This window comes from Microcebus murinus, chromosome 17 (assembly GCF_040939455.1).
Source record: "Microcebus murinus isolate Inina chromosome 17, M.murinus_Inina_mat1.0, whole genome shotgun sequence".
Classification (NCBI taxonomy): Eukaryota; Metazoa; Chordata; class Mammalia; order Primates; family Cheirogaleidae; genus Microcebus; species Microcebus murinus.
Window position 1 is genome coordinate 5,177,381 of NC_134120.1, and position 17,920 is coordinate 5,195,300.

Below are 17,920 nucleotides of genomic sequence, written 5' to 3' on the forward strand. Positions count from 1 at the left end.
GGCGAGAAAGCGCTCACTTGCTTTAGACTTGGACTATAGGGGTGGGAGGCAGCTGGCTCGCTAGCTCTAACCCTTAAAAAGTGAAAAACCAAACCCCAAAAGGGATTTTCACAAGACGGCCCCTCCCCCTTCCCCGCCTTTTATCCGGCACCAAGATCCAGCTCCGGATTCGCCTGCTCCATCCTCGCCCCTGAGCCCGGGGCTGGCCGAGTGACTGATCCCGGCCCGGTCCTCACCCCCTCCCCCTCCGCTCCCCCCAGGACCCGAGCGGGTGTGATGTCCTTGCCGCCGCCCCATTCCGCCGCGCTCCAGCCCCGGGGCCGCCGGCCGCGCGGAGCTGCGCGAGTCCTCCCCTGCTCGGGGCTTCCAGGAGGGTCGCGCCGCTAAGGCCATGACTAAGGCGCCCACTTGGTAACTCTGCCATCTTCCTGCTCCTTCCGCCTCCCTCCCTTCCCCGCCCCCCGAGCCACCCGCGTTCCCCGCCGCCACCCTCCAGCCCTCCTCCCAGACGCCCACCCACCCGCTCCTCTCTCCGCAAGATCGCAGGGGTGGCGCGGCGCCTGGCGAGCCGATGACGGACCCCTTCCTCCTGCCTTCCATGCCTCAGCGGGAGGTCCCCAAGGGCTGGCGAGAGGAGGGCTGCTGCTGGACACCCTCGCGGAGAGGCGGCTCCGACCTGCCGCTCGTCGTTTATGAGACCGGGGACTGAGCGAGCCCCAGCCGCCGCCCGCTCCGTCGCTGCCGTCGGTCTGGACTGGCCCCCGCCTCGCTCCGCCCGCCGCCCGGCCCCGGCCCCGGCCCCGGCCCCGGCCCGGGGCGCCCCGGGGCTCGCCCCGCGCCCGCCGCCGCCCGCGCGCCGCCCGCCGCCCGCCCGCCCGCCGCGTCCTGCTGCCAGCTGCGGCGGCGGCGGTGATGCAAGGGAGGAGGGAGCCGCCGCGGCCGTGCTGATGGTGGCGGCCGGCGCCCGGGTGTGATGCGAGCGTCATGGTGGGGATGCTGGCTGCGCGGCGGTGACAGGGCGGGCGAGCGCCAGAGCCCGCGGGCGCGGAGGACCGGCCGGGTCGGGTCTGGCTGCGGGGTGGACTCGCCCCTCGCTCTCCTCCCCCTCCTCTCTCTGTCCCCGCTCTATGTTGTTCTTGGTTTGCATTCTTTAACATCTCCCGATTCCATCCCGTCCCCCACCACTGGAAGCCCTCCCGTCTCTAAATGGAATTAGTGGAGCTCGGAGCCTCTGGTGTAACGCACAGACATGATCCATGGACGCAGTTTGTTCCACAGTGAGTACCGTTCCCGCCGCCGCGCGGGGCCGGCCCTCCGTCCCCTCCCTCGCGGCCAGACGCGCGGGGGGAAAAGCCTCGCGCCAGCCACCGCGCTCCGGCCGGACCCCGCAGTCCCCGCGAGTCGTGGGGCACGTGTAAACTTTCTGTATTGCAGCAAAATAGACCCGGGCGTGGGGGCGGCGCAGTCGGTCCCCAGCTCCGTGCTAGGGTCTGCGGGGCTGGCACCTGCCTGGGGCAGAGAACGGCGAGCCGCTAGGGGATGGGCACGTGCGGGAGGCTGGGGGCCCCGGCAAGGGCGCAGATGCAAAGAGACGGAAAAGCGGGGCTGGTACTTTGTGGGACGAGGAGAGATAATCCGCTTTTCTGGGGCTAAGCGAGCCCATATCCCCATCCAGTAGGTAGTTCAGGCTGCACTCGAACCCAGTGCTGGAGCAGCGAAGCGCAAGGGTCGCCCCCAGCTCGGTTCTGCCCGGGAGACCCTCTGATGCTGCTTTATAGATCCGTGGTAACGGGGAGTGTCGAAGCGGGAAGGAATGAGAGGCAAATAGCGTCAAAAGTCATCTAGCAAAAGGCAATGTAAGAAAATAGGAGGTGGAAATTTAACGCTATAAAGCAAGGATGGAAGTGTTAATCCTGTGCCACGCAGTTCAAAGACCCGGCTTTACTGATGAGTTAAACACAGGACATGTTCCATAATGTGATTTCATCAAAACGGGAAAAGCAGAGTGAAAAAAAACACCAAATATACAACCTGATACTGATGGATGTATACCTGTGTGTGGAGTGAGAGAGAGAGAGAGTAGAGTCATGGCAAGTTAAAATGATTTATTTTTTTCTATTTAAACACTCACAGACAATAACAACAACCAATATTTCCATCTAAAAAGCAGATGACTGGCTAGAATATTAAGTAATATAATTGATAATTTCTCAAATATTATTATCAAGACCCAGATACTTTCCTTAGAATAATGTTTTATAAGCTTCTGTAACGAGCTTTAGTTCAGGAAATAATTGTGAATTATGCCCTCCTTCCCCCAAATTCATTTTAAGTGGAAATATGAAAACATAGATCCTTTATGTAATTAGACAACCAAATAAATAAAATAGATGAGGAAAAATCAGAAATTATGAAGACAGGATGACTTTAATATACTTTTTTAGTTTTAGGCTTGGTAAAAATGAGAATACAGAAGTGAAACAGAAGTTCAGGTTATGATGGACTTGTACATTTACTGTGTAGCTACAGATCAGGTCTCCTTTTGATACTGAAAAAAAAAGAAAAAACTGACCCAATCTAATGTTTATAGAAATCACCTTTGGCAAAATAATAATCCATTTCTGAATAACAATATTAAAACAACATTAAGATTAAAATAGATTAATTCCACAGCTTAGAAAGGGCCGAGGAGAGGGGTTATTGGTAGCTCAGTACATTTTTGTAAGAAACCTTTTAATAATGCCGGTTAATGCCTATAATCCACATTAATCTGTTTTTTCTTTTTTCCCCTCCCCCACAGTCAGTAGGATTTGCCTGAGTATTTATTTTCTAAAATACCACCACACTGGCAATGTGTTAGGATCAACCATGGAGCCCTGGCTCCTTATTTGACTTTCCCTTCCTCCTCTACCTGCTGCCTCCCTCTCTTCCTTTAGAGATGCTGGCAAAGCCATCCACAAAGGGTAGTTTAGAAACTGCAGTGTGGGTCCCCAAACCCCCTTCTAATGTGTGTGGCATTGGTAGATTCTCATGTTGCCTCTTAGTTTTGAAGTATGTATTTGCCTTAGGAGTTTGGGTTTCATCCATTCTTAACTGGTATTACTTCCTGAAGGGAGTCCCAGGTTTTCCTGATTTCTATATTTTAAATGAGATTTTTGCAAGTTCTGTGCCAACATATAACAGCAATGATAAAATTATTCTACTTTGATACTATTTTATCTTTGAATTATGTGATATTTCTATGGAATTTGATCATTGTTATATTCTTTCTAATTTTTTCTTTTCTGTTTCAGTTGTAGCAAGTTTAATCATCCTCCATTTGTCTGGGGCAACCAAGAAAGGAACAGGTGTGTTTCTTTAGAAAAATGCTAGTGGCAGACCTCTAATTATTTTGTATTTTTCTATTTTCTTCGTAATCTTAATATTCCAGAATATCTGAATCTTTTGTAGTGTGTATAATTGATTGGTTTTGAGTAAGACAACATTTAGAAATTCATTTACTAATGGATATTATAAAGAATGTCCTATTTTTAGTATTATAGAAAATTGGATGATGGCTCTCTTTAATTTCTTTTTCTTTTACAGAAAAGCAAACCACCTCAGAAACACAGAAGTCAGTACAGTGTGGAACTTGGACAAAACATGCTGAGGGAGGGATCTTCACCTCTCCCAACTATCCCAGCAAGTACCCCCCTGACCGGGAGTGCATCTACATCATAGAAGGTAAGTGAGAGAGTGCCAGGGCTAGAGAGAAACACTATGCCAAAACCTGGCCATCCCTATGCTTTGGATGGACAATATGCATATATACATTACAAAATTGATTTTGGAGATTGTGCACATAAACATCTCTGGGTGAATCAAATAACTGTAAAGTCTGGAATCAGCCTAATTATCGAAATTATTAGTAATGGGTTATGAACAAGCAAATTCTGGAAAATAAATACAAAACAACCACTTCAGAGTTTATTTTGCAGTGGATTTAATTGATTGAGAGTTCCAAAGTAAGAGAGTGGATTCAAAGTTAGTGTAATATTACCTAATATGTAACAGTTTGAGAAACTAGTATTTTTAGTTTAACAATTATTAGAATGACCTATACACCGGTTACTATTTTCTTTACTATTATAAAGCACAAAAAACACATTAATGTCAAAGATGAATCTAAAATCACATTTTCTGAACATCATTCTGAAAGCCAGTTACCTTATCTTGTGCTACCAAGTGACATTATCATATTTTAAAGTCAAAGTCAGGATTCTAAATTATGGTGCTTTGTTTCATCATTTGTTCCCAACTTGAAGGATAAACAGTGCTGAAAAAGAGACCTTGTGGACGTCTCTGTATAAAGTACAGTTTTGTAAAATATATAAACATTTCATCTAATGGTAGAAAATCTTTTTTTTTTTTTTTAGACAGAGTCTTGCTCTGTTGCCTGGGCTAGAATGCCATGGCATCAGCCTAGCTCACAGCAACCTCAAAGTCCTGGGCTCAAGCAATCCTCCTCCCTCAGCCTCCCAAGTAGCTGGGACTACAGGCATGTGCCACCATGCCCAGCTAATTTTTTCTATTTTTAGTTGTCTGGCTGATTTTTTTTTTATTTTTAGTAGAGACAGGGTCTTGCTCAAGCTGGTCTTGAACTCCTGATCTCAAGCAATCTTCCTGCCTCCACCTCTCATAGTGCTAGGATTGCAGGCATGAGCCAATGTACCTGGCCAGAAGCTTATAGTATTTTAAATCTTAGCACCTTATTGACTAATACTTGCAAAGGCTCCACCAACACTACACACACACACACCCACACACACACACACACACACACACACACACACACACACACGTATACAGACAAAGCTGCCTTAATTGAAAAGGCAGGTGTGCTCTGTATCTACTTGTAAATCAGGGTCATCTCTATTTGATTGATCTTTCAAAGAAGCAGACATTATGTTTAACTGATTATAAGAATCTTTATAAATTATTCTTTTACTTTTTTTGTGATTTTTGGGTGAAGTATCTTTTCTCCCCCCCTTGTACTGAAGTTGACTTTTAGCAAAAATACACCACACTATAAGAAGGTAAAATGATAAGCTCTGATATTAAAAGGATAACGCTGAATAAAACTAAGGTCTGGCAGTTTTACTTCCTCTTATGAGTAATAGAAAAGGAAATTGATACTTGCCTTGCGGGATGTACGATATGTTCTAGGGACCATTTCCGTGTCAGTAAACAATGTAAAGGGGCCCCAAGATTAGCACAGCGTGGTTGGAACAAGGAGAGCAAAGAGGAGACTACAGGGAAGGAGAGGTGCTCACCTCCCTAGAACAGCATGTGCACAAGTTCAGAGATACAGTATGGCTTGGGATCTACATACAGGATTCTAGGGCTTCCTCATAGTCTGAGGAGAACAGGAGAGGAGGCTGAAGAGGTAGACGTGCCTAGAAAAAGGAGTACCTGGCATTCTATCTGTCCACCTCATGCAGGTCTGGATGTTATGTTACGGACAGTGAGGAACCATTGAAATAATTTGAGTAGAAAAATAATGTGAGATTTCGGTGGGGGAGTAACTGAAGGAAAATAACATACCCTAAGAAATGACTACAAACGGTCAAGTAAATCACAGTAAAAACCTGAACTAAAGAAGCAGCACCAGTGATGGACCAAATGGCAGAAATGGGATGAATTTAAGAAACTCATGAATGGTTGCCGGTGAAGATGAGAGAACAGGGAATCCTAAGGCTCTTCATTTGGTAACTAGTTAGAGGGAATTGTCATACCAGTAAAGGAATGCAGGTGGAAAAAGAAAATGTAATGTGTTAAATTTTGTTTTTTTATGGAGATGTCTCATAAAGAGATTGGATATATGGCTCTTTAGTTTGGTAGAGAGATTTGCATTGAAAAAATATCTGTATGTGAGTGTGAGTGTGTGTGTGTGTGTGTGTGTGTGTGTCATAGAGATTGTTAATATGAATAAAATTATCCAAAGATTTTGGAGCACTGTTTTCAACTCTTAAAAAATACAGATGCCTGGGTCTGTCCCCAGGAATTCTGATTTAATTGGTCTTAGATGGAGCCTCAGGCATCATTGTATTGCCACAGCCCTCCATGGCGATGCCAGGGTGTACTTGGTCTAAACTGAGATGAAAGAGGACATAGACTAGATTTCTGGAAAATAACATGCAAGAGAGTAAGGAGAAAAGTAAGGGACTGAGAAGGAGAGCCGGAGAGTTGGGCAGGAGAATCAGGTAGAAGTTGCCACAGCAACTACAGTGGATGGAGTTTCAAAAAGCAGAAGTTTGCTGTCAAAGTTTTCACAGCGAAGAAAAATAAGTTAAAAACCAAGATGCATCTGTTACATGAGGCAATTAAGAGCCTGTTAGTAACTTTAGGATGAGCACTCTTGCTGACATCGTGGTGGGTGAAGCCAGTTCCCAGTGCAGGGAGCAGTGAGGCTGCTGGTGGGTGCAGGGGCTTGGCGGATGGTGGAGCCCATGGTAGAAAGGCAATTGCTTTCACTCTTTCTGTATTTTCTTCTTTTCATGGGGCAAACTGTATATTTTTAGCTCTTAAACAGATACTGTATTATTGTAGGAAAAAGTAAATTTAAAATATAAGAGAAAGAGGTATAAATAATTGGTCAAGTTTCTAGAGGTATGATAGAGTGTGGTGATGAATATAGGTGAGTTCTCAGAAATGAAAAGGGGAGTCCATTTATGAGTTTCAGGGGGTCTAAAAACTTCCCCAAATTGGAGGACATATTCTGTATCTATGTGCACTATTCAGGTAAAAGTTCCTTCCTTCCTTGACGTGTCTAAGGATTCTCAGAAGATGAAACCTCTCATAAAGGAGCCTCGGTTTTAGACCCAAGATAACTTAGAGGAAGTGTTAATGTGAAAGGCAGCTGTGAGCTGAGAGATTTGAAAGTAAAGAAAATGTAACTTTAGGGATCTGGACCCAGATAGCTTCAAATGGTTTACATGTGCCTTAATCATTCTTTTTTCTTTTTTTTCTTTCTTTTTTTTTTTTTTTTGTCTACAACTAGAACTATATGGCATGCATATTTTTAAAAAGTTATTTCACTACCTGCTAAAATTCAGCTAGTGGGGTTCCTATGTGGATGCGTGGGTGTCATTAACTTCAACGTGTTGGACCAAAGGAAAATGAATTGTCCACGTATGACACAGTCTGTCAAAAGCTGTAATGATAGCATTTCTCCCAAAGGAATATTGAAAGATTTGTTCATCCATGTTGGACAGAACGTAAGCAACAATGAAAATGAAGGTTATGAATAAATGAATTCATGTTAGAAAGCCGTGTAGTTCCTAATAGAGGAAATGGGTGGGCATCTGTCAGTAGATGATAGAGAGATTTCTAAGCAAATTAGCAGGGGCTGTTCTCATTGCTTTACCTTTCTCTAGACATACATTATTGATATCTAAAAGGATTTATCCCATAATCAGAAATGGTTTGTTTCCTCATAAATTTTGATGCTGACTTATTGAAAAGGAGACAAACAGGGATATATGCTATCGGAAAATAAAGCATGCAAATGGTGTATTTAATGCAAATACACACATGGGTCCAGCTCTTTAAGCATTTTCCTTTTGTTTTTAGATTCATACTTTAGGCAGAAAATATAGTTTTTCAGGTAGTTTCTTAGGCTACTTTCAAATGTGCAGATTTAAAAAAATTCATTGAAACTCCCTCAAATCTATTATTGTGGATACTGTATTTGTTGTGGATACTATATTTGTTGACCTTTGCGATATATCTTAATAATGGACAAGAGTATGCCAGGTCTTGAAAGAGTCTCCTTTTGATGTGAAAAGAGTCAGAAACATTTTTATAAATTAAAAAATAATCTGCAAAATAATCTTGTAACATGAATGGACTTTTAACCTATGGATCTTTCATTTTACATTTAGAGAGCATCAAGGTTATATTTTGTTCTATAAGTCTCTAATTTCCAAGTCACTATGTATCTTAATTTTGCATAATTTTCTTGACATCTCTGCATACAAGTGTTCAGTTTTTAAGTCATCAAGGGCGATATTCAGTATATATTTAATAACCCGTGAGACAGGGGCGGCCACCATTCAAGAATGGCTGTTGGTCACGTGGGGGAGCAGGCTCCGCTGTGCTAACTCTTAACTTTCAAGTGTCTGGAGGGGCTCAGTCCCTGAAGAGGGCCATAGAGCAGAGAAGCACTCAGAGGGCTCTAGGCAACAGCTGCTTACTAACTAGGATAAATGTGTGTTGATATTTCAACAAATGTTATGGCCGTTCTGGAGTAAGCTGGCCAAATGTAAGTCTGGAGTGCCAGAATTTTGGGCTGGTTTGGACATGAGAGGGGAAGAATGGAAGAACATTAACAAATGCATTCATGTGATGGTGTATTGAGTTGCTAGCCCCATAATGCTCGTCTGGGATTCTTTAGAGAGCTATAAAGACATCTATGCAAATAAACTCATTTATAATTTGCTCAAAAATATTTTTGGGGGAAATTCTTAATGACAAGTACTAAGTGCTGAGAAAAGAAGGTGAATAAGATATGTTTGTTTTTTTTTAATCTTTCATGAATGATTTAAAGAGGAAGTGGATAAAAAAGGGTTAAGTTGTACTTGTATCAGTATTCATGAAAGTGGGAAAATATGGGCTCTTCTAAAGATAGAGTTCACAGCTAGTTAATTTGCTCCCAGTCAGTTACAGGTCAAACTCCTTGTTCTACTCCTTTCCCCCTTCTCAGTACTACACTTGACCAGTCTTAAAAAGTATAGGAACGTACGTAAAAGCTTGAAAGAGCATCCTGCCGTAGACAACATGGCTTGTTGACGTGGTCTGAACTTGGGTTGTCTGTGAGGCGAAATACCTTGGAAGTAGTATATCTTTAAGGATAAGATATGTCACGTACATTGCCGAGGTTTAAACCTGAGAGGGATGTGATCAGATATTCATTCTCCACAAATTGCTCTTAATATCCTTGGATATGCACTTGGAGATAATCAAAGCACCTGACTGGGACTCCTTGAGCAGTTGTATATCTATGCTGAACAATTCTTAACTGGTTTCCGATCTTAAACCTGGGTATTCTGTAAAACATAAGGAAAGACTCAGAAAAATGCCCCTTGAACTTTTAAACCTGACCTGGCAGCTTTTCACAAACATATTGTGACTTGTTAGTTCTGTGTTAGACATAAAAGTGGTTATTTTATATCAGAATAATATTTTGTGCAACTTCATCAGGTTTAAGGTTCACCCCTTAGACATTTTTATGAAAATGTTATCCCTTAGAATAGCAAGTACCATATGCTTTCTTTGTATTTCCATGCATATCATCTGCAAAGTTTGATAGGCGTACAAATAGAATCTGAAATAAAATCGGAAAAGTCAACCTAAAGATTTAAGAAAAGGCCCTTCAGGCATAATCTAAAAAAGTCTTTCTTTTTCACAGCTGCCCCAAGACAATGCATTGAACTTTACTTTGATGAAAAGTACTCTATTGAGCCATCTTGGGAGTGCAAATTTGATCATATTGAAGTTCGAGATGGACCTTTTGGCTTTTCTCCAATAATTGGACGTTTCTGTGGACAACAAAATCCACCGGTAATAAAATCCAGTGGAAGATTTCTATGGATTAAATTTTTTGCTGATGGAGAGCTGGAATCTATGGGATTTTCAGCTCGATACAATTTCACACCTGGTAAGTAAGGGCTTTTTCTTTGCCTTTTTTTTTTTTTTTTAAATCTGTGTCTTTTTCTTCCTGTTTTCTATTTTTATGGTACGAAATCTTTTGTAAGACATCATTGTAACTTTTCAAAGAATTTTCAAGTTCTATTTAAAACCAAACCTACAACATGCTCCCTTTTCACTTCATGAATTCTGAAAGGAAAATTTCCTATTTTCCTTGACATGTGGCCTACACTAGAGGTAAAGGGCAGGGACTTAGAGGCCTCCAGGATTATCAGTAACATAGTTAGTTAAATGGACTTCTATTATGTTGAATGTCCAATTTGAGAGATAGTCTGTAATGAGGAAACTAATTATACATTGGATCCCAGGAAACTTGAAAAGGCAATTGCAGTATTATAAAATATATCAGTCAAAATGATCTTTGGAGAAGTTGAATAAAAAGTTCATTTGTTCTGAAAATTATCATTTTTTAAAGCAAATAGATTCTACTACAAAGTAGTCTGATCTCTTTATAGAAATACAAATTCCTAAGAGTTTCGATGAAAGGAAAACTGAGACCTGTAGTAGCCAAATATTCATTTGCAAGGCCTTGCAGACATTATGTGCAATTATAAAATTATGCATCTATGTCAATTTTGCTTTTAACCTGCTAATAATAAAACCGGTCTGTGATGTTGACTGGCTCACTTTATGAAGTTACCATTCATCACGGTAAAAGTTGGTTATCACAGTTTTAAACTGCAAATGCCTCATATTCATCAATTTGAGATTTGATGAAGTCATTACTTTAAATGGAAAAAATGATTCAAATTACATAAAGCCCACTATTTATATATAAATGCCTATTTTTGGTCTGTATGTATTCTTTTACTTAGGTTATAACATGTAATATAAGAATTTGAAATATGTGTGAAATTTCATTGAAATTTCTATTGAGTGTTACAGATGTAACATCTAAATGGGGCTTTGATGCTCAGTTAAAAAACTAAAACGTTAAAAATGATTAACAGAATATTAATGATGACTCTCATTATGACATGGTGTGTGTTAAATTAATCAGATATTTACTGGATCATATGCATTAATCTTAAGCTTTAGGAATGTTTTTATAATATCACCGAGGGATTGTGATTTTAATCATGCTTTGGTAATATTGGATCGCTCACAGAAATCATGGATATTTCATGTGCCAGGACTAAACTAATTTGAGATACTCCAAAATAAAGTACAAGCGTTAGCTTATTTTACCTGACAGATTATTAGTGCTAGAGTTGTAAATGGAAATGTCTTGTATTTGTTCTTAACTGATAATTTTGAATATAATCTAAAGCTAGAGACAGTGGAACATGGCACGATCCAGGATTTTATACATTGTATTTTAATTCTGCATTTGGTGATCATGAAAATAATGTCTAGGCTTTAAAATCGTGGTTTCGTGAAGATCGTAGGGTCGACTAACATACTGTATCAACATAAGCAATGCTATCCACTTGTCTAGATCTACTTGAGATGACAGATAGTGCTGCTCAGTCTGATCTAGGTTTGAAAGTCCTTTTTTGTTGTTGTTTCCTGGGCATTGTTCATTGCTCTTTGTTTATTTGGAGCCACCATACTTCATCTATAGAAGTAGAAAGTTTTGTTTCAAGGGACAAGCGAATCAGAAGCCCATTTGAGGAGATGGCTCCATGAAATTAGGATGAATTAAGAATGGGCCGAGGCTACTGTTTACACTTAGATCAACTAGAGTGAAGCCTGCAGGGAAACTTGGCATATGAGCAAACAAACGGGACCACAAGGAGGAGACTTGTAAAACTTCCATGACAGCAAAAGTTGGCATTATATGGCCTGAGGCCACTGTCTGAGCAGCAGAACAACGTACAACTCATTCCATAAAGGGGCTGAGGAAGCCAATTAGTTATTGAAGTAGGAAGTGGGAAAAGATTCGTGATAATTTAGACTGCATTTATGGAATCTGGAGCCAGGCTGAAATAGTCGTTTCGGCTTAATTTTTATTTGGTGGTATGATTCAAGTGGTGGCCTGGAGAAACTGAGGGAGGAGGAGTTTCTCAAGTCAACTTAATTATGTATGTTGTCAAGCATTGCTGGAGTTGCCAGGCTACCTGAGTAGACACACATTGGTGGCGAAGGTTGCCTAACAGGTCATCTCAGACACCTGGTCTGCTGGGAGGGGCACTGGCTTTGGAAACAGATCTGGCTTCCAGTTCTGACTTCTTTTCCTTGCATGCTGTAAACTTTGGGCGTAGCTTTTAACTTTCTCTCTCTCCATATTTTTAGTTGTAAAATAAGGATGATATTGACCACAGAACTTTTTGAAGATTAAGTCAACCAGTGCATATGTATGGACTTTTTGAGTGCCTGTAAGATTTCAACCATTGACAGCTATTATTTTTTTAATTTGATCATGCATTCTTTCAAAGAAAAGGAGACATGGTATAGGAAATTGAGAGAACAAGTGTCCCAGATAGATTTTGTTTTTAATTCTAACCCCCTTTCCCCCTGATTTTTTGGAGTAGATGCACAAAATTCATACCTATAGCATCTTACTTTTCCTTAGTTTAGGAAAGTTAGTTAATTTAGCTGGGCTTGGACTTCCAGGTGAGGGTTATAGCTATTTATGATGACAGTCATAAAATATGTCAAGGCAGAGATAGCAGCAGCAGAGGCCAGGTGGTCTTTATTATTTTTATGAATTTACCACAATCTGGAATCTAGATTTAATCTTATAGTCTCAGAATCTTGATGTCAACACATTGAGAGCATACCCATCTCTTAGGAATGAATCATGTTTGCCAAACTAGCAAGACTGAAGATACATATATACACAATGCACATACATAAATACACATACATATATAGATTATATACACACACACACACACACACATACAGACACACACTTATTCAGTAAGAATTCTTAGAATCACACAGCACAGGTTTTCCTGTAAGCAAACATACCTGGGCAGGCATATTATATCAGAAAGTTGTTTATTGAGTGTGGAATCCAAATATGAAACAATATAACATGCATGTTTCATATCATCAAGCTAAGACCTAGTGATCCATCTCCACAACATGGACCGTTTATTCCAAGGGAACTTTAGATCTCACACTACCATAGGTTAGTTCCAGTCTCCAAGCTTCTGTTCCCATCTTAACCAGCACACTGACTGTGTAGACTTTTATCGACAAAATTGTTCCTGTGTCCTAGTATCTGGGTCCCTGACTTTCTTTTCCACTGCGCTTTAAAGAATGGCCTGGCTCTTGCTGTTCCTGGGAGTTATGCTTCCGAATTCCCGGTGATATATGGAAACCAGCCAACCGGAGGTCATGCGTGGCCATGGCGAGAAGGAGGGCAGAGATAGAGAAGATCCCTCGGAAACTCGCTTACGGGAGGCTCTTCTCTTTCTCCTGACATATTCCGATGATCCCTTGGTTTTTAGTTCACTGACAGATATTTTTAGATGCTGTGGCTTTGCCCACATCCACAATGCAGTGATGAATCACCTAGGATTATAGTCTGGCATGCACAAAAAGGATTTTGAGATTGAGCAGTAGTCAGGGAGAAATCAACCGGTTCGATTTCTGGGGTCTGCTAAGGGCATAAGTGACACTGACAGAAAGGATATGGGACCTAGAGCTCTGGTGCCAGCTCAGGGATGACGCCTGTAGTGACAAGCTCTCTTCTTCCTGTGCTAAGAAGTCTCCTCTCCCACACACTCTCCCACTTCCCAGAAGAGAGATGAGTGCAGAATCACTGACAATGCCAAAAATTACATGATGGAAAAATTTGATAACAGGCAATTCAATAAGAAAACATACAGAAACATATGAAAGTATTCACTGCAATAGAATTATATGATTTTCCCAGTTAAAAGGATATTTTTCTTTGAAATGATTTAACCAAATTTATTATAGAAAAGCAAATAATCAGAAAGTATGTTGTGATACAAGTGATTTGAACAATCCTGGAATATCACGAACACCAGGCTCATCAGAGTAGCATTCCTCAGCACCCTGGATAACGGGTGGCAGAGGAGGAGAATGGGGATTGCAGGGGCCAAGGGGAAGAAGATAGGGTAAAAACTGACTCAACTTCATTGGTGATGCTTTAATTTTTGAAATGGATACTGTATTTTTGGTATTACACAAGTAAGTAAATAAGATATAAAAAATAAATACCACAGTTGAGAATTTTAGTGAATTTTTTAGAAAAGGGAATATCATTTTTCCATGTTTCACAAATTTTTCCACTCAAACTAAGAATGCTTTTTGAGCAGAGTACAACATTTCCCTGCAGCCAGCTGCCTTCCTCCCTCAATTTTCTTTGCACTTGGAAATAGAAGAAGAGACACGTCACAGTTATCTACTGTACTCCTCAGTACCATGGCCTTACCCAGGGATTTTATATTCAGTATTAAGAAAGAAAACATTCAGGATGTTCCATTCCTGGAGAAGGCAAACCTTCCAATCTCTTTAGTAACAGATATCTTTTGTTAGCCTTGTCCTTTATTTCCTAATGGAGAGATTTTCTGCCATTTATAGAAACAGAATGAGACATTTATGGAATCTTCCTCTTTTGAGTATATTTTTTTTTCTGTACTAGTTTTATGAAGTGAAGTACACACAATGTACTGGAGATGTTTAACTTAAGGAATATACCTCAAAATACCAAATAGGTGAGGAGGTTGAGTTAGGCATTGGCACTGAAGTGAGTGGAGTTGTTAAATATGGTGAAATTATTATGATACTTTGTACATAAATAGTACCTTTCGTCTGAGGAGATAAAAATATTTTAGGGACTTTCTGACCAATTCCTAGCCTCCTCTCAAGTTCCATGCTGATTCACTTCAAAGGCAAAAGAAACAACACATGACAGTGCAGTGATTTAAATTCAGCTGCTTTAAAAACTTTCTATGCATAAATAAATGAAATATATTATTAAGGTAAGATATCCTTGTGGATTTAATGTTATTTTAATTACTCAGTGCAATGTTTTTCTTATTTTTATCAGAAATATGAATGCCTATGTCAGTATCAACCATTTTAAAACTTCCTAAATTTTTTTAGCCAGATAATCAGAGTTCCAATAAGAAAAAAAAAATTATCGTTATTTCAGCAACTTAAGTTTAGTTTGCATTTTACACCAAAATAAGAGAATAGAAACTTTTAAAGGCTAAGATTCAAAGGACTTTGATTATATTTTTCACATGGAAATAAAAGATTGAACAAATTTAGGTCAGTATGTGTTGTCTTTTTAACTATTATATTTACACTGTTAACTCAAAATATTCTCATTTCATCCCCAGGAAAAGTTCTCAAATGGAAAATGTAAGGAACAAAATTACATTTTTTTTTCTTGAGGAGTATTTTTCAAGAAATTAAATTAAAAAACTTGAGAGTCACTAACAAAATTATCAGTGTATAGTAGGTACTAAAGCTGTCCATGTGAGGTGATTTCTCATCCCTGACTCCAGTCCACTCAGCCCTCGACTTGGCTGATCTGATCTATGTAGGATAGGACTCAGGAGAAGGCACGAGGAATAAAGGGAGAGACAAAGATGCTGTTTTGTCTAGGTGGGTGTTCAGGAGAGAAGCTGAGAGTGGGAGAGAAAATTTCCAGGATTAGCTCCCATCTGTGCAGAGAATATTGAAAGCAGTAGCAAAGGAGAAGAAAGGCTTTTAAGAAGTTTCCTGTACAGAAAGAATGTCTTCCTCATCTTGTTTCCTGGAGAGGCAGAGAAAAGGGCTTAGGTGTGTTTATATTTATTTATCGGTTAGTTGCTGGACTGTATGGTTTGAATATGATTTGTCTGGGATTGGACCCCATGGGGCCCCAGATATAATTCCATTATTGACATATATTTTCTTTAGATCAGAAAGAGACCTTGAAATTTATCTTGTCCAACCTTTTTATTTAGAGATAAAGAAACCAGAAATCTAGAGAAAATGTGCTGCCCAGGTTCATGAACTCTGTGTAGACACTAAACTTCTGCCTGTTTATCAGTTATGTAACCCTGTGCTGATACACCTTCCACAAAGTGTTGAGATTATGACTTTAATTACGTCACATATTGCAGGTGATTTTAGTATAGTTATAGTAAGAATTTAATTAAGGGATAATACTGTATCACTCACGTTTCACCATTAACTGATGTATGAGTTTAAAATGCACCTTTCCCATGTTGTCTGAAATGTCTTTCAGTTCACAATGAACAAAGAAACAATGGTTCCCCCCCCTCCTTCTACCTCTATTATAAAATTCTGCCTTCTCCACCCATCTGAGCCTGAAGTACATGATTCATTTCCTGTTATTCTCAAATATCTATTATTATTGACATGGTCTTTGTGTGTACAATGCTCTCATTAGTTGAAACTTGTGGCTCACATGTTAAATACTCACCGGGAAAATAAAAACTTTAGTTTGTTTCTTCTAGCTGTACCACAGCTTTCCCTATTCCCTAATATGTACGCCTCTTTGGGTTTTTCTTGTGATGCCAGTTACTTCTTGTCACCTCCCTCACCACCACCACCACCCCGTCCCCAGGGATGCCAGGGATGTGGTATCCAGTTGTGCACATTAAAGACACTTAGTTGAGAGATGGGATGATTCCCTGGAGCAGGGTGACATTGAGAAGTAGAGAAGTAGGACCGTTTCCTAATTTATGAAAAGATGTGCTATGGGCTAGCAGAGGCCATGCCTTGATGAATCATGACATCACCTCTATATCCAATCGCATCCTCAGATGACCAGCATCCAGACTTCACTTTCATTGTCCTAAAGAAAAATGGCATCATTTAAAAAAAAGAGGAACACTCAAGAAACTTGATAAAAACACAACAAAGAAATGATGCATAGGTTCTATCTCCATTTTGGACTCTCATGTGCTTGGGTGTCTCTAGTTGCTAGCCTTCATGGTAAACTCTTCCAGAAACCTCTAAAAAACATTTAGCTTATTATTACATATTCAAAAACATGCTTCTCAAATTTTAAACCTCCTTTATATTTTGCCTGGGAAAATGTTATCATCTTTTCATTCTCTTAAACATTGCCTTTCATAACAGTTTGCAGACAGTTTGAGGCTTATTTTTATTTTATTCATGTACTGAATAAATCAAGGGATTATAGTAAAAAAATAACCCACAGTGTTTTGTTTTAACCAAAAATGTTTTGCTATTTTTGAATTTGTATGCCATTATAAGTATTAAGTATAACTCATGTTCGTATTCTTAAAGTGAATACCCAGAATGATTCGGTTTCTACTAGACTGCATTAGCCATTTACATTTATTCAACATATTTGATTGATCCATTATGCTAACGTGGTAGAAATACAGTATCTATGAGACCCTAGCTTCCATACAGTGGGTTCAGCATCTATTAGAAGATAGAAGTCATGAGTCTGGAAGGCAGATAATGTGCCTGCCCCCAGACATCTATGTTCTAATCTCTGGAATCTATGAATATGTTAGGTTATAAGGCAAAGGGGTGTTAAAGTAGCAAATTGTATTAGGGGCGCCAATTGGCTGCCTTTATTAGAGGGAGATTATTTTGGATTTTCTGGGAAGGCCCAGTGTAATGACAAGGCTCCTTCGATGTGGAGCAAGGAGGGAGAAGAGACAGGGTCAGGGTGATGTGTTGTAAGAAAGACTCCAACCGCCACTGCTGGCTTTCAGGATGGATGGAAGAGTCAACAAGCCAAAGAATATGGGCAGCTCCTGGTAGCTCAAAAAGGCAAGGAGTGGATTCTCCTCTAGACCGTCCAATAAGGAACACAGTCTTGCCAATACCTTTATTTTAATCCAGTGAGACCCTTCCAGACTTCTGACATTAAGAACCATGAGATAACACATTGGTATGGTGTAAAGCCACTAAGTTTGGGGTAATTTCTTGGAGAAACAATTACAAATACTGATTTTAGTTGCTAGAATCGGAATGCTGCTGTAAAGAATGCCTTGAAAATGAGTGAATAGTTTTGAAATTAGGCAGTGGGCGAAAGCTGGAAGAATTTTGAGAAGCATGTTAGAAAAAAAGTCTACATTGCCTTAAACACACCGTTAGTAAAAATATGGATGTTAATGACTGCCAGCAATGTCCCACAAGGAAGGCAGGGGCATCGTGAATAAAACATTTGCATTACAGAATATCTAAATCGTCATAAACAGACTATTGCTAGACATACGAAGGTTACAGGTGCTGATGATAATGACTTAGT

The 17,920-nt window shown here is 40.2% G+C and overlaps 1 protein-coding gene across 3 annotated transcripts in view; it reads left to right on the forward strand.

Moving 5' to 3' along the window:
* The first annotated feature begins 499 nt into the window (after nucleotides 1-499).
* NETO1 (neuropilin and tolloid like 1) overlaps nucleotides 500-17,920 on the forward strand; it is a 117,787-nt gene continuing 100,366 nt past the window's right edge. The window contains exons 1-4 of one of the 3 annotated variants that reach the window (XM_012781223.2): nucleotides 500-1,277; nucleotides 3,294-3,347; nucleotides 3,586-3,723; nucleotides 9,449-9,697. In XM_012781223.2, the coding sequence (XP_012636677.1) occupies nucleotides 1,250-1,277; nucleotides 3,294-3,347; nucleotides 3,586-3,723; nucleotides 9,449-9,697 (469 nt within the window). In that variant the 5' untranslated portion in view covers nucleotides 500-1,249. The remainder of the gene's footprint in view (nucleotides 1,278-3,293; nucleotides 3,348-3,585; nucleotides 3,724-9,448; nucleotides 9,698-17,920) is intronic. The other 2 variants (XM_012781220.2, XM_012781219.2) reach the window with 2 other exon arrangements.